Source organism: Magnolia sinica, chromosome 11 (genome assembly GCF_029962835.1).
Source record: "Magnolia sinica isolate HGM2019 chromosome 11, MsV1, whole genome shotgun sequence".
Classification (NCBI taxonomy): Eukaryota; Viridiplantae; Streptophyta; class Magnoliopsida; order Magnoliales; family Magnoliaceae; genus Magnolia; species Magnolia sinica.
Window position 1 is genome coordinate 33305831 of NC_080583.1, and position 25556 is coordinate 33331386.

At 39.2% G+C, this 25556-nt stretch overlaps 1 protein-coding gene across 4 annotated transcripts; it reads left to right on the forward strand.

The window, feature by feature from the left end:
• The first annotated feature begins 309 nt into the window (after nt 1-309).
• Nucleotides 310-25118, forward strand: LOC131219015 (probable protein phosphatase 2C 78). Of its 4 annotated transcripts, none has more exons than XR_009157953.1 (6): nt 310-678; nt 1093-1475; nt 22141-22377; nt 22868-23758; nt 24041-24181; nt 24268-25118. XR_009157953.1 is itself a non-coding variant. In XM_058213976.1 (4 exons), exons 1-4 carry the CDS (start codon nt 423-425, stop codon nt 23126-23128), a joined length of 1137 nt encoding a protein of 378 aa, XP_058069959.1. In that variant the 5' UTR covers nt 310-422; the 3' UTR covers nt 23129-23989. The 4 variants fall into 4 exon arrangements, 2 of the variants coding, with proteins under 2 accessions (XP_058069959.1, XP_058069960.1); XR_009157954.1 differs by having other exon boundaries at nt 22868-23737; XM_058213976.1 differs by lacking the exons at nt 24041-24181; nt 24268-25118 and having other exon boundaries at nt 22868-23989.
• Nucleotides 25119-25556: the final 438 nt, after the last annotated feature.

A 25556-nucleotide genomic window follows, 5' to 3' on the forward strand; every position in this document is an offset into this window, starting at 1 on the left:
TGATCGACTAAGGTAGTCCATATATCACATCCCAGTTTTGTATACGGATTTAAGATATCTTGTAACATGCATTTAATTGCTACAATTCCAATGCTGTGGCGGACCTGAGATTTGGATCGACCTAATTTTTGGGCTAACGCCCTTAAACGAGTAGGCAAAATATATATACAGGATGGATAAAATACACCCATCGTTATTGTGGGGTCCACATCAACGATCAGTACTGACCTAGGTACCTGAGGGGTCATTACCGAATCCGAGTTCAAATAAAGAAACCCCTCCCCTTTCCTCTCTTCCCAACGTGTATATAATGTCACATTCGCCCGTCGAAAGACGAGACATTTTACGCGCGGCGAACGAAGATCATACGAAGCAGGCAAACACAGAGAGAGAGAGAGAGAGAGAGAGAGAGAGAGAGAGAGATGCTCCATACGTGTTACAGGCCGATTGGTCGGTGCTTGGGTCGCAGGACTGGAGACTCCCTCCTATGGCACAAGGACCTGAAGCCCCATGCCTCGGGAGATTTCTCGATCGCCGTGGTGCAGGCGAATTCCTCGCTCGAGGACCAGGCTCAGGTCCTGACGTCCCCTTCCACGACCTACATCGGCGTCTACGATGGCCATGGCGGACCAGACGCCTCCCGCTTCATCACCACCCATCTCTTCCCCCACCTCCACGGTAATGCCCTTTTACCAAATTGCCCTTCGGGTATTGTACCGTACAAATGGGGCAATGTTGCGGCGATCATCCAGTCCGTTGATCTGATGGGCCTCATGATGGATGAGGATGCCGCAAAAAGTCCCGACGGTTGGAGTTTCCTAAGCCCTCCAATAGGTGGTCCAGAAATAGGCGGTTAAAAGAAGAATACAGCAATAGAACTTGGAAAAGGAGAAAGATTGGATGGACCGGATTCTCCAATCTGGAATATTCTTTGGGTCATCCTTCATCCACGGTGGGGCACATAAGATCAATGGATCATAACACCCGATTGTACGGATCCCATACTTCAGGAGGTGAATTTGGACCCTATAATTCCTATTATTATTTCCGATTTTTTTAAATAGAATTTTTGGAAATTTTCTGATTTTTCAGAGTTCGCCACCGAGCAAGGCGGGCTGTCCGTGGATGTTATAAAGAAGTCGTTTGATGCGACAGAGGAGAAATTCTTGCAGCTGGTGAAGCATTCGTGGCCTGCCCGGCCGCAGATGGTGTCGGTCGGATCGTGCTGCTTGGTGGGGGCCATCAAGGATGGCATCCTGTACGTTGCAAATCTGGGGGATTCACGGGCGGTGTTGGGACGGAAGGTGGTTGGCGGGCCGAGTACTAGGGGTGTTCAGGTGAGGGCAGAGCGGTTGTCGACAGATCATAATGTGGGGGAGGAGGAGGTGAGGAGGGAGGTGAAAGAACAACATCCGGATGATCCACAGATTGTCGTGCATAGTCGAGGGGTTTGGCGGATTAAGGGCATTATTCAGGTACTGATATTTCTTTGTGTATTTGTTATCTTCTATTTTGATTTCAGATAAATTTTTTTTTTTGGGATCCCGTTTGGATGCACAACTGAATTAAATTGTGAAATCTTCAATTTAATCAAGAGGAAATGAGAAAGATTTAGCATTGATAATGTTCAAGTAGCCTTCAAATTACAAGCTTATTTACTCTTTATTTTGGGTGCAGTATAGGAATGAATTGGAAAATCGTGTCTGTTGTGGTGAAATACTGGAATTGTAATTTCTTGAGGGTTCGTTTCTAGAATTTTGTGGTTCCAAATTGCAATTAGATTACTTTCAATTACAAAATGGGGCCAGCCTTTGGGTGTTTGAGAGTTGAACTAAATTGTGATTATTTGATAGAGACAATCTTCTTTACATGAAAAAAAATAATAATTTACTTCTACATGGGTAAAATGCTTTTGTTAAACATGATAAGACTATCCCCATCCCTAAATATTTAGCTAATGAATGGGATCTGGACTTGTGTGCCTGTTGACTGCTGGTTTGTTGCATCTTCATGAAGATCAACCAAGGTTTTGATCTGAATATTAGTATCGGAGGGCACACCTGTATGGCTGAAAATGATACAATATGGCTCTTATCAGACCGTGTGAGTTTTATTTATTTATCATTACATGTTGACCAAATAAAATGTAGAACAATATTATAAGAAAATAACTTCAAGGCACCATTCATGACCAACTTCATATTAAAGTGTCGTCATCATCCAACAAGGTTACTAAACTAGACAGTAGACACCATTCTACATGCATGATCATGTAAATCTGTTTCAATACAATGAGTAGCCACCTTTGAGATTTGAAGTCAGCTCCAAGTACTCATGTAAAAGGATATCAGAACTGTGAATTCCAACACTCTTCTATTAGCTAATTATCATCGTACAGAGCTACTACCAAGTAATTAAGGTCAATATTGCTAGAAGCATTGCAAATGGCCAATGATGGACAATGATGATCGTGTGGTCTACCTTGTTGGCAGACAATAATGATATGGTTAGGAGTGGTCCATGTCTTATGTTATCGCCAAAATTTGGTCAAATAAATGTGATCGATCGCAAAAGCGAGTCCACCGATGGACCAACATAGAAATAGGAAGATGTAGACAATATTGCTAGAAGCATTGCAAATGGCCAATGATGGACAATGATGATCGTGTGGTCTACCTTGTTGGCAGACAATAATGATATGGTTAGGAGTGGTCCACGTCTTATGTTATCATCAAAATTTGGTCGAATAAATGTGATCGATCGCAGAGGCGAGTCCATCGGTGGACCTGCACAGAAATAGAAAGATGTGGACAATAGGGGAATTGTTATTGCCAAAATCTAGTCGAATAGATGTGATTAATCGCGGAGGCAAGCCCGCTGGTGGACTTGCACAGAAATAAGAAGATATAGACAACGGGGGGAGCTGATGATGACTGTGGACCCTTCGATGCTTAAGTCAGGTAGGTAGACTTGGATTAAAATGCTTGAGCTCAGGTTTCGTCTTACCTCCATTCGATTGCAATGAGGGTACTTATAGGGTCCATTAGGTGGTGTCGAGGCCTGTGTATTCTTGTGAGATTCGTTGGATTCACTGGAGGATCCTTATTTGAATACGAATCTACCTCTGAAAGTATTGCCAAGCCCTCCATTAGGTAGGATCGTTCCGAATCTTTCTTTTTCTGGTTCGAGGTGAGATTCTCTTTGATATTTCTGTCTCGCCTTCGGCCTTGGTCGATCTTGTCATCTCGGGAGATGATTCTCCCCACCAAGCTTAGCTCGGGGCCCATCTCTTTGTCAGAAGAATTAGTCACTATATCTTTTGAGCTCTGTGCCCTATCGGTTCGGGAAGCTCATCCTGATATTTTGGTCAGCTCAACTTCAAGACATTTTTCTTGTGGTCAGTTACACTTCCCGTGCAGTAGACCAGTTTAGTTTTGCCTATAATAGTTGCCCCCCTTCTGAGCTCGTTCTACATGTGTTCGGGAGGTAAAAGCTTAAACTGGTCTAAAAGTATGGGAACTGAAATTTAAATTTCAAGCAGCCTGGTCTTTTTTGAATTTTAAATCGAACCCGGGTTTGTCGTTTGCTGGCGAGGGCGGGAGTTGAAAAGTCAACGCCCGATGAGAAATTCGAAGAGGTATGATTACTGCTGCGAGATACGAGGGGACGTTCATTAATGACAGGCTGCCGTTCGGTTTCCAGACGAATCAAGAGTTGATAGCTGTCACTTGGGCCAGTGTGCTTTTGCTCGTACGAGTCTCATGCCGCCACATGGAGCGGCGCATCTGTCTAAGTGTCACCTCAGGATCTTGCGTTGACACTTGGCACCGGATAGTAATAAATGCGCTGTTAGGGGAGCTCTATAAATATTTCATTCCTCCCTTCCGTTCATTTGTTTGATTTTTGAAGCACGAGCTCTGCCGACCAGATATAGCCTTCAGCTTGATACAATTGCCTTCTCTCTTCGGCATTTGTTTGGAGTTCCCATGCCGAAGCCCTTTCCGGTAAGCCAAAACCCATTTCCTTCTCTTTTCTTCCTCTTTTAGCTTCCCCCTCCTTTTTTTTTTTTTTGGTCTTCTAAGGAAGATTCCGGGGCTACTACTGTCTCCAGTGCACTGTAATAGGAGTTGGTGGACATTAGCTTCGATTCCTAGTCTGCACTGTCCTTGGAGTCTGAGTCTCGGGAGCCTACCCCTTCACTTGAGGGTGGAACCACGAACTAGGGAGCTACTACCATGAACTAGGTAGCTACTACTGCCCACCGATTCCTCTTCCAGTGCACTGGAGATAGTAGCAGCCCTGGAATCTTCCTCGTAAGACGGAAAAAAGAAGGGGAAGGAAGTTGAAAGAGAGAAAAGAGAAGGAAATGCTCTTCGAATTTCAAGTCGGGCACCAACTTTTCAATTCTTGCCCTCGCCAGCAAACGACAAACCCAGGCTCGATTTAAAATTCGAAAAAGACCAAGTTGCTTGAAATTTAAATTTCGGTTCCTGCACTTTTAAACCAGTTTAGGATCTTACTTCCCAAGCACATACAGCACGAGGTCGGAAGTGGGGGGCAACTGTTGTGGACAAAACTGAACTGGTCCACCGCACGGGAAGTGTGACCGACTACAAGAAAAATGTCTCGAAGATGAGCCGACTGGAGTACTAGGATGAGCTTTCTGAACTGTTAGGGCACAAAGCTTGGAAGATATAGTGAGTGATTCTCTCGATGACGAGATGGGCCTTGAGTTGACCCCGAGCTGAGCTGCGTAAGGGCAGAGCTTGGTGGGGAGAATCATCTCCCTAGTTGGCCAAATCGACCACAACCAGAGGGGGGCAGAAAACTCGGAGAGAATCCCGCCTCGAACCAGGAAAAGAAAGATTCGGTACGATCCCTATCCGAAGATCATGCCGATCGAGGTGGGCTCGATGATACTTTCAAAGGTAGATTTGTATTCAAATAAGGATCCTCCAATGAGTCCAGTGAATCCCATAAGGATACGCAGGCCTCGACATTGCCTAATGGACATTGTAAGTACCTCCACTGCAATCGAAAGGAGGTAAGACAAAAATCCAAGCTCGAGCCTTTTAATCTGAGTCTACCTACCTAACTTAGGCATCGCAGGGTCTACAGTCGTCATCAGCTCCCCTCGTTATTATATTTTCCTATTTCTATGTAGGTCCATTGGCGAGCTCGCTTCTGCGATCGATCACATCAGTTTGACCAGATTTTGGTGATAATAATAATAATAATAATTATTATTATTTGGGTTTTTGGTTTTTCATAAGAGGGGTATGGTGTCTTATATGGTCGATATATAGCACACACATCACAGTAGGAGGCCCAAATAAGTCAACGAGAAGTCTCTTGTCTTACACCCGAAGGATCTAGCACAAGGATGGAGGTTATGCCCATTGAATGGATTTCTCTTTTCTTTCTGAAGTGAAACTCTAATTTGTTTAGGGGTTAATCTACGCAAATCTCTTCAATTTGTTGTTCAACCACCATATGATGAATTGAGTAGTTGGTTCTCATGAGCTTGTGTCAATTGGTGCATTATGAATGTGCATAAAGTGTTTGTTGTATCCAATGGTGATCATGGAATATTAGTGTACAGTGATTAGAGGTGTACACGAGTCGAATTGAGTTGAGCTTGGCACAGCTCGACTCAGCTTGGCCACTAGCTGACCTCAGCTCGAACTCGGCTCGGCTTAGCTCAGTCCTCGAGCTTGACTAGCTAGCTTGGCTCAGTTCGGTTAGCAGCTCGGACCAGTTTGAGCCGAGATCAAGCTGAGTTCGCCTGTGCAGCATTTTCACAAACACATGGACTGCACCTTCAAATTCTCACTGTATGTAAAACACCAGCAATGGTTTTACAGGTATTTCATCAAACACCTTGTAGGCAACATCAAAATCAAGAAAAAAAGGGTATTTGTTTGATGAAACATACCTTCCTTGCCACCAGCCGACACTTAGTTGAGTCATTTCATCAAACACTTGGTGAGCAACATCAATATCAAAGTAACCGAGTCATCGAATTAGTTTGATCTAAGTTAGGTTCGATCCAAGTTGAGTCGAGCTCAGGCAAGCTCAAACTCGGTTCAAAATTTTTTCGAGCTCAAAAAATCAGCTCGATTTGGCTCGAACTCAGTTTCTAACCGAGTCGAATCAAGCTTTTTTGAGTCAAGTCGAGCGAGCTAACCGAGCTAACTTGGTTTGTGTACAACCCTAACGGTGATCAACGGTGTTATATTCTTATTATTGCTCCCCATTCTCCCCCAACTGCATTTTTCAAATGGATGGAAAGAGCGATTCTAAGAGCAATTACTTGACTCCTGATGAGTCTATGAACTGCCAATAAATTCAACAATGAAGTTTAATACTGTAAACTATCTGCAGGGGGCTGTATTTGTAGAAGTTTTTCTTACAAGAAGATGAAAGTTTAAGTATTTGAAATCACCTGAACTTACATGAAAAATCGGCATCTATGAACTGCCAATAATTCAACAATCAAGTTTAATAGTGTAAACTATCTGCAGTGGGCCATATTTGTAGAAGTTTTTCTTACAAGAAGATGAAAGTTTGAGTATTTGAAATCACCTGAACTTAATGAAAAATCTACCGATTATGAAGTTTGGTTGGCAAAGGATGTCCAAATACATTCTTTGTTGCAGAATAGTATGGATGCTACTATTAGTGCCAACGTCATGGTCTTAAAGCGGCAAAAGAAGTTTGGGAAATCTTGAAGGAGATGTACTTAGGCAAGAAAAACTTAATCCATACCTGTGGGTTGTATAAGAAGATCGTTGCTCTTCAACAAGGCCATAAGAGTGTAGGAGAATATTATTTTCCTATACGTGATTTTGGGAAGAACTTATCAGATTAGCCCTTCTTAAGTGATTATGAGGTTATGAGCCAACCATTAGAGGAATTTTGTGTTTATTAAATTTCTGTATGGTCTATGTCTAGAGTTCCAGCCCATGTGAGATCAGATTCTTGAAGGCAGTGAGGTTCCATCGGTTACTGAGGCATTTGCATGCACGTGATTGCTTGCCTCCAAGTGCAGAGGTTTGTAAGTAGTATCCCATGAATACATGGTTGATCCCACAGGGGGATGAATTGCGAGAAGGAGAAAATCAAATGCAAAACAAAGTAATAAAAACTAAACTGATGATTTGATTTTGGGATTTTTGAATGGATGTAATTCAACTGAATTAAAATAACACCCAAGCTTCAAAATTCCACACATAGGTTAATGTTCCAAAATCATGATGACTTGGATAACACAACTAGGATCTGAGCACTATGGTCAGCCTAATTGGAAAATAAAATAGTTTAAATATTTTAAGAAATGATATAAAAGATTAGAAAATCATGGATTTGCACCATTGATATATATTCTCAAGCGCTAGTGATTTTAAGAATTCAATATCAATGAGATAATGAGTATCAAAGAAATATAGCAGGTTGAGAACCTCTCCTATCTTGGAAATCTAATTGATCTAGGGTAAACCTGCCATCAATGTGAATCTCATATGATGGAAACATATGGATCTCACAAGAGGATAAAAAACAAAACGTAAATAATAGATAACATGCATACACCATTCTTCTCATCATTAAAACAATCAATCATCATAACTTAAAGAATTATTAAACCCATGTGCTTCCCTTCTAGCTTGGGCTAGAGGAAACTAGAAAAACATAACTAGAATAGAGAAAGAAAGCAACAAGAAAGAATAAATATCTAAAAGCTTGTAAAGAAAAACAAATTAAAACTATAAAACTCTTTAAAAACCCCAGATCTTACTTTGGGATGCCTTAATGATGCTTAGGAATGCCCTGGGAAGCCCTATTTATAAGTGGGGAACTCCAATTTTCGTACGAACTTGGAAAACTCTAGAAACTGTATCAAATTTACGTAGTTTTCCAAAATAGACTTCTCGCTGCACAGTTTGTTAAAACAGACTTCACTCTGTGCATTTTTCCAAAATAGACTTTAGAGCTTCAGAATACACTTTTTCAGGACGATTTCAGGATTCTTCACTTCAAATCTTCGATTCTCTTCATTCCTCACTTGGTTTTCTTAGATCTTTGGCATGTGAATTCTTTAATCTTGGTCTCTTAAGATCCATCCCTTGCTTTGGTGATTCTTGAGCATCAAATTCATGCTTTTAGCACCCTTTTTCAATCCAAGCTCTCAAATTTACCTTGCAACACATGCATGAGTAAAATAGAACATTAAGCTGATTCATGTTCATAAAACCAAGATATAAATGGGGGAAATTATGCAATATTTGAGTCTCAACAATCTCCACTACTGCCAAGATTCTAAAGCCATAGATGACTCCCTACTCCAGAATAAAAACTAATTCTAGAAACAAAATTAAAACAAAAAAAATTCTAACTACACCATTTTCGCAGGTAATCTCGATTGCATTTAGCATATGCAACAAGCCTTTAAACTCCTAGGTTTTCCCTAGTGGACGAGTTATAGTCTCGTGCGGGTTTTCAGAAATGTTACCCACAAATATTGAAAACATGAAAAATAGTTCAACACTCAGAAATTTATACAATTATGCCTCCATTCATCATATGAATTCCAAAACAAAACAGTACTTACCCTAAGTCTGAAGTTAGGTAGAATCTCAATTTCCCAATCCATTACATCCTTGAGTTTAGAGACCTAATCAAAATTTAGAATAGTTATGATCCAATATACTTAGGTCCTCCATGACACTAGACTAACTTTGAGAAATAATGCATGTTCCCTATCTTAACTCCTTTCAATCATCCCAAGAGTATGAAATGTCTAGTTATTTCATTTCCTTCATGACATTTCTTCTTTTATCATCATATCCTCATTATTATAGACCACCCTTAGATGAAGATTCCCACCAGGTTTGCTTCACAACATAAGGTATCGTACTTGTAATGGTAACGGTAATGGATACTTAGGTATCCTTACTCCGGATTATTGACACGATTGTTATGGTCGTTGCATTCATGCTTTACAATAAAATTTTCTTTTTTCACCACTTTTTTCCTTTAATATTCTCTCTTTTAAGCATATATTAATGGTACTAGTTCATTCAACCTTGTTTGAATCAAAATTTGTTATTCTAGTTCACATATCACATTTCTCACTTAGTTAGCTAGGGTGTATTGTGAATTCAGTACATCAAATTACAACTCACTTTAAACTAGTGATTAGATAATTGAACTCAAGTCTATACTTTTCAGTTATTAGAATTCTGACTACTATCGACCTAGACTAAGTATTAACTTTGCCTTTGGAATTCGCATAATATCATGTTCACATTCTTTTATATAAACATATTATTTTGAAAATGTTGAAAAAAAATTCCACATAAACCTAAAAAAAAAAAATGAAACCTAAAAAAAAAAAAACTCACATGGATGACTATCCACACCCCCCAACCTAAAATCTACATTGTCCCCAATGTAATGATAATGTAATGTAGAGAACAATAAAAATAAAAGAAAGGGTGGATGATACCTACCATGAAGAACTCACCTGCTAGGTGACATTAAAAAAAATTGAATATGATACAAATCCTACACAAATGCTCCGTCAGACTAGGAACATCAATCTAAATATTCTGGCTCATGAAGAGGGACAGACTCCTCTCTCAAATGAAAGTTTTCTATATAAGGCTTCAATCTCTGACCACTAACCTTGTACACATTGCCATTCCGTGGATTCTCAATTTCAACAACCCCATTAATATAAACATTCTTCACAATGAAGGGGCCTGTCCATCTTGATCTTAACTTTCCCGTAAAGAACTGTAGACGAGAATTGTACAATAGGACCTTTTGCTGAGATTCAAAATTTTTCCTCAAGATGTTTTTATCATGAAAAGCTTTGGTCATTTCTTTGTATATTTTAGAATTTTCATAGGAGTCTCTCGTCAGCTCTAATTTATTCAACTCTAATTTCCTTTGTCCACTTGCTTTAATTTCCTTTGTCCACTTGCTTGGTTCATGTCAAAGTTTAATTTCTTTATTGCCCAATAGGCTCTATGTTCCAATTCTACAGGCAAGTGGTAAGCCTTCCCATACACCAATCTGTATGGAGACATTCCAATCGGGGTCTTATAAGCAGTCTTATAAGCCCATAAAGCGTCAGCTAGTCTGATGGACCAATCCTTTCTATCTGGCCTTATATTTTTCTTTAAAATATGTTTAATTTTCCGATTAGAAATCTCAGCTTGCCCACTCGTTTGTGAGTGGTATGGGGTGCTCACTTTATGCTTGATGCCATATTTCTTCATCAAAGCCTCAAATGTCCTATTACAAAAGTAAGACCTGCCATCACTAATGATGGCCTTTGGAGTTCCGAATCTAGAAAAAATATTTTCCTTAAGGAATCGTAGACCACTTTGTTGTCAGTGGTCCTACTTAGAACTGCCTCAATCCACTTGGAAACATAGTCCACACCAACCAATATATAAAGAAATCCAAAAGAAGATGGAAATGGGCCCATAAAATCAATACCCAACAATCAAATATCTCCAATGATAAAATTGGGGATAAAGGTATTATGTTGCGCTGAGACATTCTTCCCAACCTTTGACATCTATCACAAGCAACACAAAAAGCATGGGTGTCTTTAAACATGGTGGGCCAGTAAAAACCACACTGCAGGATTTTTGCAGTGGTTTTCTTAGCAGAAAAATGGCCACTACTTGCTTCCATGTGACAAAAGGAAATAACATTCTGAACTTCATCCTCCGGGACACAACGTCTAAAAATCTGATCAGTCCCATATTCATATAAATATGGGTCATCCTAGAAAAAGTTCCTAACCTCAGTTTGAAAATGCTTCCTATCTAGTGACTTCCAATGATATGACATTTTTTCCATTACAAGATAGTTCACTATATCCGCATACCAAGGCAATTTGGAGATCGCATATAATTGTTCATCAGGGAAAGTGTCCTGGATATGCATCTCTTCAGTGGAGTCATCTAATACCAATCTGGAAAGGTGATCGGCTATTATGTTTTCTACTCATCTTTTATCTCTAAGTTTAATTCTTGGAGTAAGAGAATCCATCTGAAAAGTCTTGGCTTTGCATCCTTCTTAGATAGCAAATATTTCAAAGCCGATTGGTTCGTGAAAATGACCACTTTGGATCCCAGCAAGTAGGACCTAAACTTATCCAAAGCAAAAACTACTGCAAGTAACTCTTTTTCAGTTAAGTAGTTCACTTGGGCCGAGTTTAGAGTTCTACTCGCATAGTGAATAACGTAGGGCCGTTTATCTTTCCTTTGACCCAAAACAACCCCTATGGCATAATCACTTGCATCGCACATTAGTTCAAAAGGAAGTGTCCAATCTAGTGGACGCATGATAGGTGCAGTGGAAAGGGATAATTTAATTTTATTAAAGGCACTTGGACACTCATCTGTCCACTTAAATGGAATATCCTTTTGAAGAAGATAGTCAAGGGTCTAGTAATGACACTAAATTCTTTGATGAATCTTCTATAGAAACCATCGTGCCCTAGAAGTGATCTAATATCTCTAACAGATCGGGGATATGTAGATTAGCTATAATGTCAAGTTTTGAGCGAGCTACCTCGATTCCATTTTTGGAGATAACATGGCCCAAAACAATTCCTTTTTGAACCATGAAATGACATTTTTCCCAATTTAAGACAAGGTGCTTCTCTTCACACCTAGATAAGACGAGATAAATTGTTAAGGCATTCCTCAAAACTACTCCCAAATACAGTGAAGTCGTCCATAAAAACCTCAAGAAACTTCTCAACTATATTTGAAAAAACACTTAACATATACTGTTGGAAAGTTGCTGGGGCGTTACACAATCCAAATGGCATCCATTTGAAAGTAAACGTGCCAAATGGACAAGTGAATGTGGTTTTCTCTTGGTCTTCTAGGGCTATATCTATTTGGTTATATCCGGAATATCCATCAAGAAAACTATAGGAGTGACCTGCTACCCTCTCTAAAACTTGATCAATGAATGGTAGAGGGAAATGGTCATTCTTTGTGACCTGGTTCAATTTTCTATAGTCAATGCAAACATGCCAACCTGTGGTGACACATGTTGGTATGAGTTCATTATTAGAATTCTGCACAATAGTTATTTCGGATTTCTTTGGTACTACATGAGTTGGACTAACCCAAACACTATCGGATATTCGGTAGATTCTCACATCCAACAATTTGATCACCTCATTTTTTACAACTTCCATCATGTTTGGATTGAGATGCCTTTGAGGTTGTCTAATTGGTTTGGCGTTTTCATCGAGGTGGATCCGATGGGTGCATATGGAAGGGCTTATACCCTTGATGTCAGAAATGGTCCAGCCCAAGGCTCCTTTGTGGTCCCTTAGAACATTTAACAATTTAATCTCTTGATCCTTGTCTAAAAATGAAGAGATCACCACAGGATAAGTTTTGTTTTCACCTAAGTATACATACTTAAGCTCATTTGGTAGTGGTTTTAAATCAAGTTTTGGAACATTGGTTGGTGATGGCAGAGGTCGCGAGTCCTCGATAGATAGGATTTGAGTGCGCGGTCTCCATTGGTACATACTAATGTCCTGGGTGGTAGTGCTCTCATTATCATCACAAATTTCAGTAAACACTTTTTCTAAATCAGAATTTTTCAAGTCCCCAAAGACTTGAATCAATTCCTTAGTCAGACTAGGTTCCAATTCCTCTACTTTTATCAAGCAGTTCATGAAATTCAGCTCATGGATCTCATTATTATCAATGGGCTGCTTACATAGATTGAAAATATTTAGCTTTAGAGTCATGTTACCAAAAGACAAGTTCATCATTCCATTCCTGCAATTTATGATTGCATTTGAAGTTGCTAGGAATGGGCGGCCTAAAATGATGGGAACTTGAGCGCTACCATTTACACATGGTTCAGTGTCTAGTACAATAAAATCCACGGGGAAGTAGAATTTCTCCACTTGGACTAGCATGTCCTTTAAAATTTCCCTTGGTACCTTAATAGATCGGTCAGCGAGTTGGAGTGTAATCGTGGTTGGTTTAAGCTCGCCTAGCCCCATTTGTTTATAAACCGAATAAGGTACTAAGTCGACACTTGCACCCAAATCTAGCAAAGCATGCTCAATTTGAAAATTCCCAATGATACAAGGAATAGTGGGACTTCCCGGGTCTTTGTTTTTGGGTACGACCCTTTGTTGAATGATAGCGCTCACTTTCTTAGTAAGGAATGCCTTTTTGTGCACATTTAATTTCCTCTTTATAGTGCACAAGTCCTTGAGATATTTAGCATATGATGGAATTTGTCTAATGACATCAAGCAGAGGAATATTGATAGTAACCTTTTGGAGCACATCCAACACCTCTGGATATTTCATGGGGACAGTCGGATTCTGAAGTCTAGATGAGAATTGAACTGGAGGCTTATATGACTTAGTCTTTTTATCTTTTTGTTGTTGCGGCTCTTGAACCATAGCTGGTTCATCATTCTCTTAAGACAGTGGCTCATCATCCAGTATTTCTGCTGGTTGCATTATCTTGTTATCGACCTCTTTTCCACTTCTCAAGGTAATGATGGCCTTAACTTGTTCATGATGTAGCTCACTTGGATTTGAGTCTCCAATGAAATGTGTGTTTCTAGGGTTTAGCACAGGTTGAGAAGGAAGGGTGCCTTTTTTCATAGCATTTAGTTGAGTCTCAATCCTAGGCACGACCATCTTTAATTCCTGATTTGATTGGATTGGAGACTGATTCATTTGAGCTTGAGAGTTCATGAATGCGGTCAATGCATCCTCCATAGATGATCGCTTTGGCGGGGGCACATATGGTGAATTGTTAGATGTCTCAAAGAAGTTGTTTTGTGGAGGCATTTGAGGTGCATTGGGTGCATTAATTTGTGGTTCATTCCTCCAACTAAGATTAGGATGGTTATACCAATTTGGATTATATGTCTCTCATTGGTTGCATAACTGACCTTTGGTAGTTATTTATAGCATTTGCTTGCTCATGCTCATGCGTGATATTTTGAACAACTGGGATTATTGGACAGTCCTTTGTGTCATGGTCTGCACCACCACAAATGCTACAAAAATTACTTAAGGAAGTGTTTTCTTTAACCATATCAACCTTCCTAATTTCTAAGGCTTCGACCTTTCTAGCCAATGCAACGAATTTTGCATTAAGGTCGTCTTCCTCTCTTAGGACATACATCCCCGCTTTCTCTCTAGGAATGGGTCTAGTTTGGTCTGGTTTAGCAGAGACATCCCATGTCTGCGTATTATTTGCTAACATGTCTAAAAAATCCCAAGCCTTAATATGATCCTTGTTAAGAAAAGTTCCACCATACATCATCTCTATGAACTGACGGGTATCTAGGATGAGCCCCTTTTGGAACGCATCAATCACGTGCTATGGTTCATAACCATGATGTGGACAAGTAGAAGGTCTTTGAAGCGCTCCCAAGCTTGGAAAAACGGTTCATTCCCCTTTTGGGAGAATGACATGATTTCCTGTTTAAGTGCATTTGTTTTATGCTCGAGAAAGAAAATTTTCATTAACTCTCTACTTAAGGCTTGCCATGTAGTGATGATATTAGGTCTTAGAGAGTTGAGCCATGCTTTGGCCTGATCCTTTAAAGAAAATGAGAGTAACCTAAGCTTAAGTGCATCCCTATTGCCATTGTTTACTTGTAATATTGAAATTACTTCCTCAAACTCCTTGAGGTGCAAGTAGGGGCTTTCCGAATTCAAGCCATGAAATTTAGGAATCAATTGAATCACACTTGGTTTAAAATCAATGTTCCTTATGTGAGCAGAGAACACTATGCAAGATGGTAAAGTTGATCTCTCAGGGTGTAGATGTTCACGTAAAGTCCGTGGTTGGTTTAACACATTCTTATGATCTTAATTTTCATCCTCAAGAGGAGGATTAGGTTGATTTTCTCTGTTTTGATTTATAGTTGGATCTGGCAGATTTGGATTTGGATTATCAATTGGGTCTGTCATGGAATTCAAGTGATGTTGAGTGCCTCTTCTAATTGAATGATCAAGTCCTGGAACTGGTCTGCCTTCGAAGGAGAGTCGATTATTTTGATCCCTACTCCAATAGGACATAAACCATCCACACCACACAACAAATATCACAAATTCAAATAGCTAGTATGATACTTTAAATAAAAACAAAAACTTAATCAACAACTTAGGCGACAGGGCCGACTATGAGGGTTCAGTCCACAAAGCAAAAATAAATCAACAACCCAGGTGGCAGAGCCGACCATGAGGGTTCAGTCCACAAAGTAAAATAAATTAACAACCCAGGCGGCAGGGCCAACCATGAGGGTTCAGTCCACAAAGCAAAAATAAATCAACAACTCAGGCGGCAGGGCCGACCATGAGGGTTCAAACCATAAAGCGAAAATAAAAAATAAATCAATGAAAGTAAAACTAATGCAGAAATTAAACTATGCTAATCTGGAAAATAGATTCAGCGGATAATCTTTGTGATCAAACAGCAACTGTAGGACAACCATAACACTTGGGTGATAAAATCCCAAGCAGGGCAACCTTATGTCATAGTTAGTGCTTGAAAGACCCAACTGAATTTACTTTCAAAGAAAAAAAGAAAATCTACAGAAAATTTTGAGGGTTTAGAAGAGAACTTACCTTAGAAAAGAATTTATCTTAGCTATCTTGCACAGATCTGATCTATCTTAGTCTCTCCCCGGCAATGGCGCCAAAAACTTGATTGCTTGCCTCCAAGTGCAGAGGTGCATAAGTAGTATCCTGTGAATACAAGGTCGATCCCACAGGGAGATGAATTGCGAGAAGGAGAAAATCAAATGCAAAACAAACTAAGTAATAAAAACTAAACTGATGATTGGATTTTGGAATTTTTGAATGGATGTAATTCAACTGAATTAAAATAACACCCAAGCTTCAAAGTTCCACACATAGGTTAATGTTCCAAAATCATGATGAGTTGGATAACACAACTAGGATCTGAGCACTATGGTCAGCCTAATCAGAATATAAAACAATTTAAATATTTTAAGAATTGATATAGAAGATTAGAAAATCATGGATTTACACCATTGATATATATTCTCAAGCGCTAGTGATTTTAAGAATTCAATATCAATGAGATGATGAGTATCAAAGAAATATAGCAGGTTGAGAACCTCTCCTATCTAGGAAATCTAATTGATCTAGGGTAAGCTTATCCATCAATGTGGATCTCATATGATGGAAACATATGGATCTCACAAGAAGATAAAAAACAAAACCTAAATAATAGATAACATGCATACACCATTCTTCTCATCATTAAAACAATCAATTATCATAACTTAAAGAATTATTGAACCCATGTGCTTCCCTTCTAGCTGTGGCTAGAGGAAACTAGAAAAACATAACTAGAATAGAGAAAGAAAGCAACAAGAAAGAATAAATATCTAAAAGCTTGTAAAGAAAAATAAATTAAAACTATAAAACTCTTTAAAAACCCTAGATCTTGCTTTGGGATGCTTTGAATGATGCTTAAGAATGCCCCGAGAAGCCCTATTTATAAGTGGGGAACTCCAATTTTCGTACAAAGTTGGAAAACTCTAGAAACCGCCTCAAATTTACGCAGTTTCCCAAAATAGACTTCTCGCTGCATAGTTTGTTAAAACAAACTTCACTCTGCACAGTGTTCCAAAATAGACTTCAGAGCCTTAGAATACACTTTTTTAGGACGATTTCAGGATTCTTCACTTCAAATATTCGATTCTCTTTCTTCCTCACTTGGTTTTCTTAGATCTTTGGCATGTGAATTCTTTAATCTTGGTCTCCTAAGATCCATGCCTTGCTTTGGTGATTCTTGAGCATCAAATTCATGTTTTTAGCACCCTTTTTTAATCCAAGCTCTTAAATTCACCTTGCAACGCATACATGAGTAAAATAGAACATTAAGCTGATTCATGTTCATAAAACTAAGATATAAATGGGGGAAATTGTGCAATATTTGAGTCTCAACAGCACGCAGTACTCGTCGACTGTGTGCACCACCATTCAATTACCTTTGATCAATCCGCAATTGTTTCTTCCTCTTATAGAGGGGATAGAGGTCGTGGAGGTCGATTTGGTCACAGAGATTCAGGGAGATCAATTTGGTGGTAGAGATTCTTAGGGAGATCATGGTAGAGACTCTGGTGGAGGTCGTGGCGAAGGTCTTGAAAATTGATGATGTACTTATTGTAGGCTCCCAACAACACAGTTGATACATTCTGGAACCTAATTTGCAAACTGGCTTGGGCTAATTAGGCTCACATATTTGATGACATTTTCGAGGGTCATGTAGCTAGCTAGAACTTTCATCTTCCCATTCTGAGCAAGGTATTCCGTTAACTGTAATGGAGGCTGTAATGGCCACCATCGTAACCATCGTTACCTTTTACGATGCGTGGTGTAACAGACGTTACGGGCCGTTATGGCCTCTCTTTTTTATTGAAAAAAAAAATCCGAAAAACTTATATCGGCCTTGTAATGGACCGTTACGGGGTTTGTAACAGCCTTTATGGGTCATTTTTTCCGTAACGGCCGTTACGGCCTTTACAATCCCATAATGTGTAATGGTTGCCAACGTTTACCTTTATGTAATGGCCTTTACAGCCCTGTAACGACCTTTATGGCACACCATGATTCTGAGCTAAGAACAATGGGTGATACAATTATAGTTTATAAGGATGAATACATCCAAGCTATTAAAGGAACGTTCATCTGCAACATCCTCTTGCACTGCTACTCTTACTCAGTCAGCTATGGCATGTCTTGCTTCCTTAAATCTGGCATTTGGGTTGTTTACTCCAGATCATGTGATTATATGACTGGTGAGTCTCACATATTGTTTCAGTTAACTACATTTGTTTACACTCGTCTGTTACTTTGGCCAATGGCACTTCAACCTGTATTTCTGGGTAAGATACTGCACATCGTACTCTCTCATTGTCACGTGTTTTGTACATTCTGAATTTCCATCTAGTATACTATCTGTTAGTAAATTGACTAGATCGTTTAACTGGTCTGTCACATTTTATTATTCATATTGTAAATTCCAAGATCTAAAGATGGAGAAGACAATTAGTTGAGTACGTAAAGTTGACAGTCTCTACTATCTAGACAATGGAGTGGTTGGGTTGTGTTGCAAGTAGAACTTTCTCCTCATCAATAGCATTTCAGGCTTGGTTACCCATTATTAAATAATTTAAAGAGTCTTATTCCATCTTTGTGGTAAGTGCCTAACCTAGACTATGAAGCTTGCATATTCAGCAAGCATCATAGGACTGTATTTCCACCTAATGTGGATAAACATAGGGTGTTAGTCCTTTGTCTTTAATCTATGCTGATATTTGCGAACCCATATGTCTATATTCTCTAGTGTCTGATTTTAACAATTTATTATGTGTATGACTACTCGTGTAACATATGATTATATTTGATGGAAGATATTGTGAAGTGTTTTCTTACTTTAAAGTGTTTCATATGAGAGTGAGAAATATGTTTGATGCTAAGATTCGTGTTTCATGAATTCAATTCATATCTATCTATTAATGGATTCATCACCAAGCATCTCGTACATATACACAACAACAAAATGTAATAACCAGATGTAAGAATTGACATTTGATTGAGGTTGCTCAAGTGTTGTTATTCAATATGAGGGTCCTGATAATGTTTTGGAGTGATGCAGTTTTGACTAGTCACCTAACAAACCAAATGGCCTCCTTTTTATATGGAAAATCTTAATTCTCCATTCCATGCCTTAAAGCCCTCTGTTTGCTGTTCTTCATAGGGCATTTGGTTATATATGTTTTGTACATTGCTTAGATCATTTGAGTGATATGTTTGAACCAAAAGCTATTAAATACTTCTTTCTTGGGTCTTCTCATGCCCAACGAGGAGACAATTGTTATAATCCTAAGGAAAAATGTTGTTTTTGCTGATGTCACATTTTTTGAGAGTACACCTTATTTTAAAAAAGATGGGAAGTCATTGTATTTTGATGAGATACCACCGCTCTTCCAGTTGCCTGAAATCCAAATCACATCAGGGATGCTTCTTTACAGATATCAACTTCAGGCATGAAATTGAACTCCTTCAACTGTGTCCTCCACTAATCCTTTATTGTTGGCTGAAGATCCAAGTCCTGTCAGTTCTCTTTCTTTAGAATTTGATGAGGTCGAGTTACTTATTGTGCTTTTTGCAAGGATAAACATTCTTGTACTGACTATCCCATATCTCATTTTGTTTCTTTTGATGGGTTGTCTTATTCTCTTCTTACATTCGCTTTGTCCTTGTTTTCTGTATCTATTCCTCATTCTTTCTAGGATGCTTTGGATCATGATGCCTCGAAACAAGCTCTGCATCATTATCAAACTTGGATTTTAATTGATTTACATCCTGGAAAATGTGTGGTTGAGTGTAGATGGGTGTAAACTATCAAATATAATCCTAATGACTCTGTGAAATGTCTTAATGTTTGGTTGATCACAACAAGGACACTCTTAAAATGGATGGATAGTTCTGAGACCTCTCTTGCGTGAAGCTTAACTCTGTGAGAGTAATCATTTTTATTGCTGCAAATATGGGTTGGTTCTTAAGTAAGCTTGATTCGAAGAATGTGTTTCTTCATGGGGTCCTATTAAAGAAGTGTTTATTAGGCAACCTCCTGGTTTTATTGCTTGAAGTTTGAAAGGTGTGTGACGTGTGTCACTTCAGAAGTTGATTTATGACCTGAAACAATCTTAGAGCTTGGTTTAATAAGTTTAGCAAAACCGTGTCTTAATATGGTATGCATTGTAGTAAGGCTGACCACTATGTTTCTGTGAGATAAACTAAGGCGGGTGTTATTGTACTAGCTGTACATGAGGACAATAGTGTTGTCACATGCAGTGATGGTGTAGGGGTTGAAAAATTGAAGGCCTTCCTACAATAACACTTCTATACAAAAAAACTTGTGTTGTCTTTGATGCTTCCTGGGTATTGAAGTGGCTAGATCCAAAGTTAGAATTAATCCTATTACAATGAAAGTATGTGATGGACTTACCGACCAAGACTGGTTTGTTTTTATTTATTTATTTATTTATTTAGCGCCAAACCAGTTGAAATTCTATGGATCAACAGAAGTTGGTTGTGGATCAATGAGATTTGATTAATGATCCAAGAAGATATCCCCACCTCATTTGAAAGTTGATTTATTTAACGATCACTTGACTAGATATTACTTGTGAATGTGGTCAATTGATTTATGTAGGCTTCTCGTGTTCTTCATATGGGAAATCATATTTCGTATACTAAGAAACTTGAAGGGAGTTCCTGGTTGTAGACTTCTGTACAAGTGCAATGCTCATCTTTGAGTTGATTGGTATTCAGATGCCGACTGGCTGGTTCTCCGTTTGACAGACGTCCTACCATTGGTTACTACATGTTTTTGGGAGTTAATGTGGTTACCTGGTGAAGTAAGAAGCAAAGTGTGGAAGCCCGATCAAGTGTAGAGGCAGAGTATGGGGCAATGGTTCATATCACATATGATCTCATGTGGTTGAAAATGTTGTAGAATGAGTTGGGTTTCTTGGTTGATGGTCCACTAAAACAATATTATGATAATTGAGCTGCTTCACTCATTACCATCAATCTCATTTTCATGGAACGACTAAGCATATTGAAGTTCATTGTCATTTTATTAGAGAGAGTTGTGGGTAATGAAAATTTCATGCCCTTTTTTGAGTGGACTCATTTGGTTCGTCTCTTCACAAAACTTGGTATTCGTGACATCAATGCTCTAGTTTGAGGGGACCGTTGCATGGACAGTGATGATCGTGTGTGGCCCACCATGTTGGTGGGTGGTGATAATATGGTTAGGAGTGGTCCATGCAGTGGTCCACTTCTTACACATGTTCTTGTGGTTTATGGTTAAAATAGTTGTTATATTCTTTGGTTTTTGGCTTAAGTTAGTGGTACCTCTGTAATCTCACGCTATGTTATGAGAGCCCCAGTGATAATATGGAGGAAAGGTGTGGGTGTCAACCAATGTTTTAAATAGCGCATAGCATATTGCATAGAGTTCAGCCCTCTATAGCGTGTAGTGTAAGGTTCACAATACTTTTATTTCTTAATTAAAATAATAGCACAAATATAATAAGTAGTAAAAAATAAATTAAAAAATGGCAAAAATCATTCATGGTAATGATGGGATGAAAAAAATCTGGCCTATCCAATCATCAGTTGGGCCACACCAAAAATCAATGTACAACCACTCAAAAAGCCTTCACTATAGTGTAGTTAGCCTATATGATGGTTACCCTACTCGACTAGGCAGTAGGCCATACTGTAGAAAACAATGGCCAACTATGAGCAACCTAGGAAAATCAAGCCTATCCAACCATCACGTGGGCCACACCATAGAAAACAATGCACAACCACCCAAACACTTCCATGCCATACATAAACCACAAAAGGCCCCACAGAAAAAAATGTTGTAGAACAATCCTATCTGACAACATTGCATGGGAACAGGTATCCTAAAAAGGAAAAAAAGAAAGAAAAAGAAATCCCAAAAAGGAACCATAAATGTTTATCCGAAATGAAAGAAAAACTCACTAAGCGATATTGGGGCAAGAACATTCATTTATCAAAACCCTATTTCGCTTTTGTTTAAATATGAGTTCTACACCATTTAGAATAGTCATAAGTTCTCAGCAGTACACATGGAGGCCCTTTTATAGATGTTAAGATTGTCTGATATGGGTACATGTACAGATATTCACCATCTACAATAGGACCTCCACATCATTGCCAAGTGTGAGAAGGACGGGTCACCACCATTTTACAACAGCAGCTGAACTAACATCATATAGGACTTTTTTTTAATAGAAACATGAATATGGTGTAAAGTACACTAGACGCTATGTAGCTTGTAGGCTATACTATAGGGGAAATATGCTATTTTCACATGCTACATGGCAATGCTATTTAAAACACCCGTCACCATCCTGAGATCAACACCATATATGAATTCCCATAATTTAGTACTTTGGCGTGCAAATTGGACTGTTTGCTGTTATCTATAATTTAAGATCATGTTACATCCCTGACGATTGCCCTCTTAGGTGTCAAGATCCATTGGAGATGTCTATCTGAAGAAACCCGAGTTCACCGGGGACCCTCTTTACCAGCAGTTTGCTGTCCAGGTTCCTCTGAAGCGATCAGTTATGTCTGCAGAACCATCAATACAGATTCGGAGGCTCAAACAACACGACTTATTCTTGATATTTGCATCTGATGGCCTGTGGGAGCAATTAAGCGATGAAATGGCCGTAGAGATCGTCTTCAAGAGCCCGCGAGCGGTAACTTTCCACTTCACATGGAACTTCTTTTTTGCTATATTGAGGAATTGCACGATCATTGCCCTGAAGACATGTATGGAACCCTTGGGTGTTAGGGTTCAGTGATTCAGACTGTTGATCTGATGGGCCAAGTCATGGATTGACATTGACTAAAAAAATCTCCTGGATTGGAAGTTCATGTTTGTTAGATCTCTGGCCTCCATGCCATTGATTACTGACTGCTGTAGTATTTTCTTTTCTTAACCATCTACTTTCAGGGAAACATTGAAAGTGTTACGATCTGGGAGATTTTTGGATCACAACCATCCATGATAGGGCCCATCTGATCACTGATCTTGATAACCAATCCGTGGGCCCCATTTTTAGAAACTCATGACGTGAGGATACCTATACATCTTCTTAGGACAAAGGCCATATAATACCTCTATTATATGAATGGTTTTATGTGAACATCAACGTTGCTGATAACATGGATTCTTGAAATTTATAGGGCATAGCGAAGCGACTGGTGAGGGCCGCTCTCACTGAGGCTGCCAGGAAGAGGGAAATGAGATACGATGACATCAAAAGGATAGAGAAGGGTATACGGCGCCATTTCCACGATGACATATCTGTGATCGTGATATATCTCGACCACCATCTACGGCCCTCTAGATTCAAGGGCAGTACCGAGTGCACTAGCTCCCCGGTTGACATCTTTTCTCACAATGCCGGTGTTTCAGATGAGGACCCTCTTCGGCCCGTGTCATAAAAAGACTCTACTGTGTCCCACCGAGGTGCTGGTATACTGACCATTTCCTCATGAATAACAATTATAAGTGTGTGTGTGTGTGTGTTACATACATACATACATACACTCATATCAGATGCTTTGTTGATGCTTATGGCTGGATGTATAGCTCCATCTAACACCTGAGGCGGAGAGATTTGAGCTTTGAATGAGTTACACGAGGAAATCCGCTAACCATAGTGTGGGTAGAGCCCTTCCCATCCACATGCATGCACGTGCCAATGTAGCACAAGGGTGCAAGATCTGAGCTTTCCATCAGGTGGGCCACTCTGTTTTATTCTTGTGGCCTACAAAATGAGCTGCTTCACTTGGGTGGGTGGCAGTGTAAAAGCAATTGGAGAGCTAAAAGATTTGCTTTTGAGCTTTCAGTTTGTGTTTTCAGTGCTGCTTGCCTGGTAACCGAGACCTAATCGGTATGCCCCACCTGATGGTAAGCTTGGATCTTGCGCCCATGTGGAATATTGGATGTCTACCTGCATGTAGATGGGTGGGGCTTTACAAGGGTTTGGAGGTAGCAGATACAGCGTACATAGTCGGGGTGTAGAGACAGTTGCTGATAGGAGGAAGCTGGTAGTTTTCTTCTATTCAAGAGTAACACATTTTCTGACCTCAGTTCTTGTGATACTGGTTGGTAATTTTGGTGAAAAATAGTTTCTTTGTTCCGACTGTTTTTTAATTTTTAATTTTTATTTTAAAAGTTGTTCTGACTGATGTTTGGAGTCAAAAGAGAGAATGGGATGGAAATGACATAGGAATGGATAATGAATTTCAATCCCCCTTTTAAAGGGGGTATCATTTTCGTAAAATGCTATTATGATCCTAGTCTTGTTATTTGTGCTCACTCATGCGGCTTTCATCTTTGATCTTTACTAGCTTCACTGGGAACTTAGTTCAGATGTGGCAAAACGTGACCACTTGGCATGTGAGGAACATCCGAGCTGTCCATCAGGTTGGGGCCTGGCCAGGAATTAGGTAGCCATGCTTGTCAAGGAAGCCAGCTTGTGAAGCAAATGGGTGGGTTAAGAAAACTTGGTTCAGCTGTCTATACGATTTCTTATATGGGCCCATTGGATGTATAGTGAACTGATTTTTCATGGCAGGGCATTTATGGTGGTCTGACTAATGGACCATCATTGGATGCCTCATGTGGTGGACGTGGAGGTGGTACATGGTCTGGGTGGTGCCCGAGGTGTGGCGCCGAATCTACAGTGCAATCTCCCGCGTTGAGGTTGGCAATTGAATCCAATCTCAATAAGAGCAAGAGAAGGAAAAATTTCCTTCTCATCCTCTCTACTAGGGGAAAATCAATTTTCATTCTTTTTATTTATTTATTTATTTATTAAAAGCATCTTACAATGTTTCCAACATTGGTATTCATAGAACAGTTGTAACTAACCTCTAACTAATATTGGTGATTAGTACTAATCACAATTAACCTTCAACTAATTAAAATAAACTCTAACAACCTTATAAATTCTTGACAGAACTAATAGGTTAAGGAAATGATCACAGTAACTTCAAAAAAGTCCGAAATTACCAAAGTCCTCTAAAAATATAGATGACCATGTTGTTGGCATTTGACCTAAGGGATGGATTGCACATGGCATTCCTATTTAGATAAGTTTAGACGACTTTTATCAACATGATGAGCATCCAATGGGCCCACACGGATGTGGTCCTAAACATGTTTTATAGTTCATTTTCTTCTTATTAGGACCCTTTTTTTTTTTTTTGGGTTTTTGTTTTTGTTTTTGTTTTCTTGAAGAGAGTTCTGGATATGTAAGTGGGGAGATCCTCGCTTACAGGTAGATATCTCCACCTGAAATTCAACACACACATGCACATACATAAATATATGTATAGATATGTGGATGTGTATGTGTGCATTCTCAGTCCCAAATCTATTGATTTGGCAATCAGCTCCAAAGAGCCTCAATTAATTTTCTTGTGCTTTTTTAGTTGTAATGGTAGAACGATTTCTTTTTCCCTATGATCAGTGCACATGCGATCTAGTGTGTAGAAGGTTTATAGTTGGTATCAAAGCCAACATATAACGATCATGGAATGGAACGGCGATGCACGTTGGAGAAGGATGTGCAAATCCGTATTTAATGCGGTACTGATACTGCCAGAATACAACGATTGGAATCTGTTATTGGCTTTGTTATCACGTTGCAGTTCTTCATGGAATCCTTATTCGGTGGTTGCCACCTTGACATACCTGACAGCTAGGCTTTAATTTTTGTGTTTATCAGTCAGCGTGAATGCGCTTCCTGTTGCGCATTAGGTCGTAATTTATGATAAGAGTTGGATGGGTGTTTATAAATAGTAATAGTAGTATTGATACATAATTGCTTCAGTCGATTCATGCTTTTTGATAATGGTCGAC

Coding starts and splice junctions, on each gene's coding strand:
- LOC131219015 (XM_058213976.1), top strand. CDS start 423: ATGCTCCATACGTGTTACAGGCCGATTGGTCGGTGCTTGGGTCGCAGG. Junction 679..1,092: donor TCTCTTCCCCCACCTCCACG/GTAATGCCCTTT, acceptor CTGATTTTTCAG/AGTTCGCCACCGAGCAAGGC. Junction 22,378..22,867: donor TCTTCAAGAGCCCGCGAGCG/GTAACTTTCCAC, acceptor TGAAATTTATAG/GGCATAGCGAAGCGACTGGT.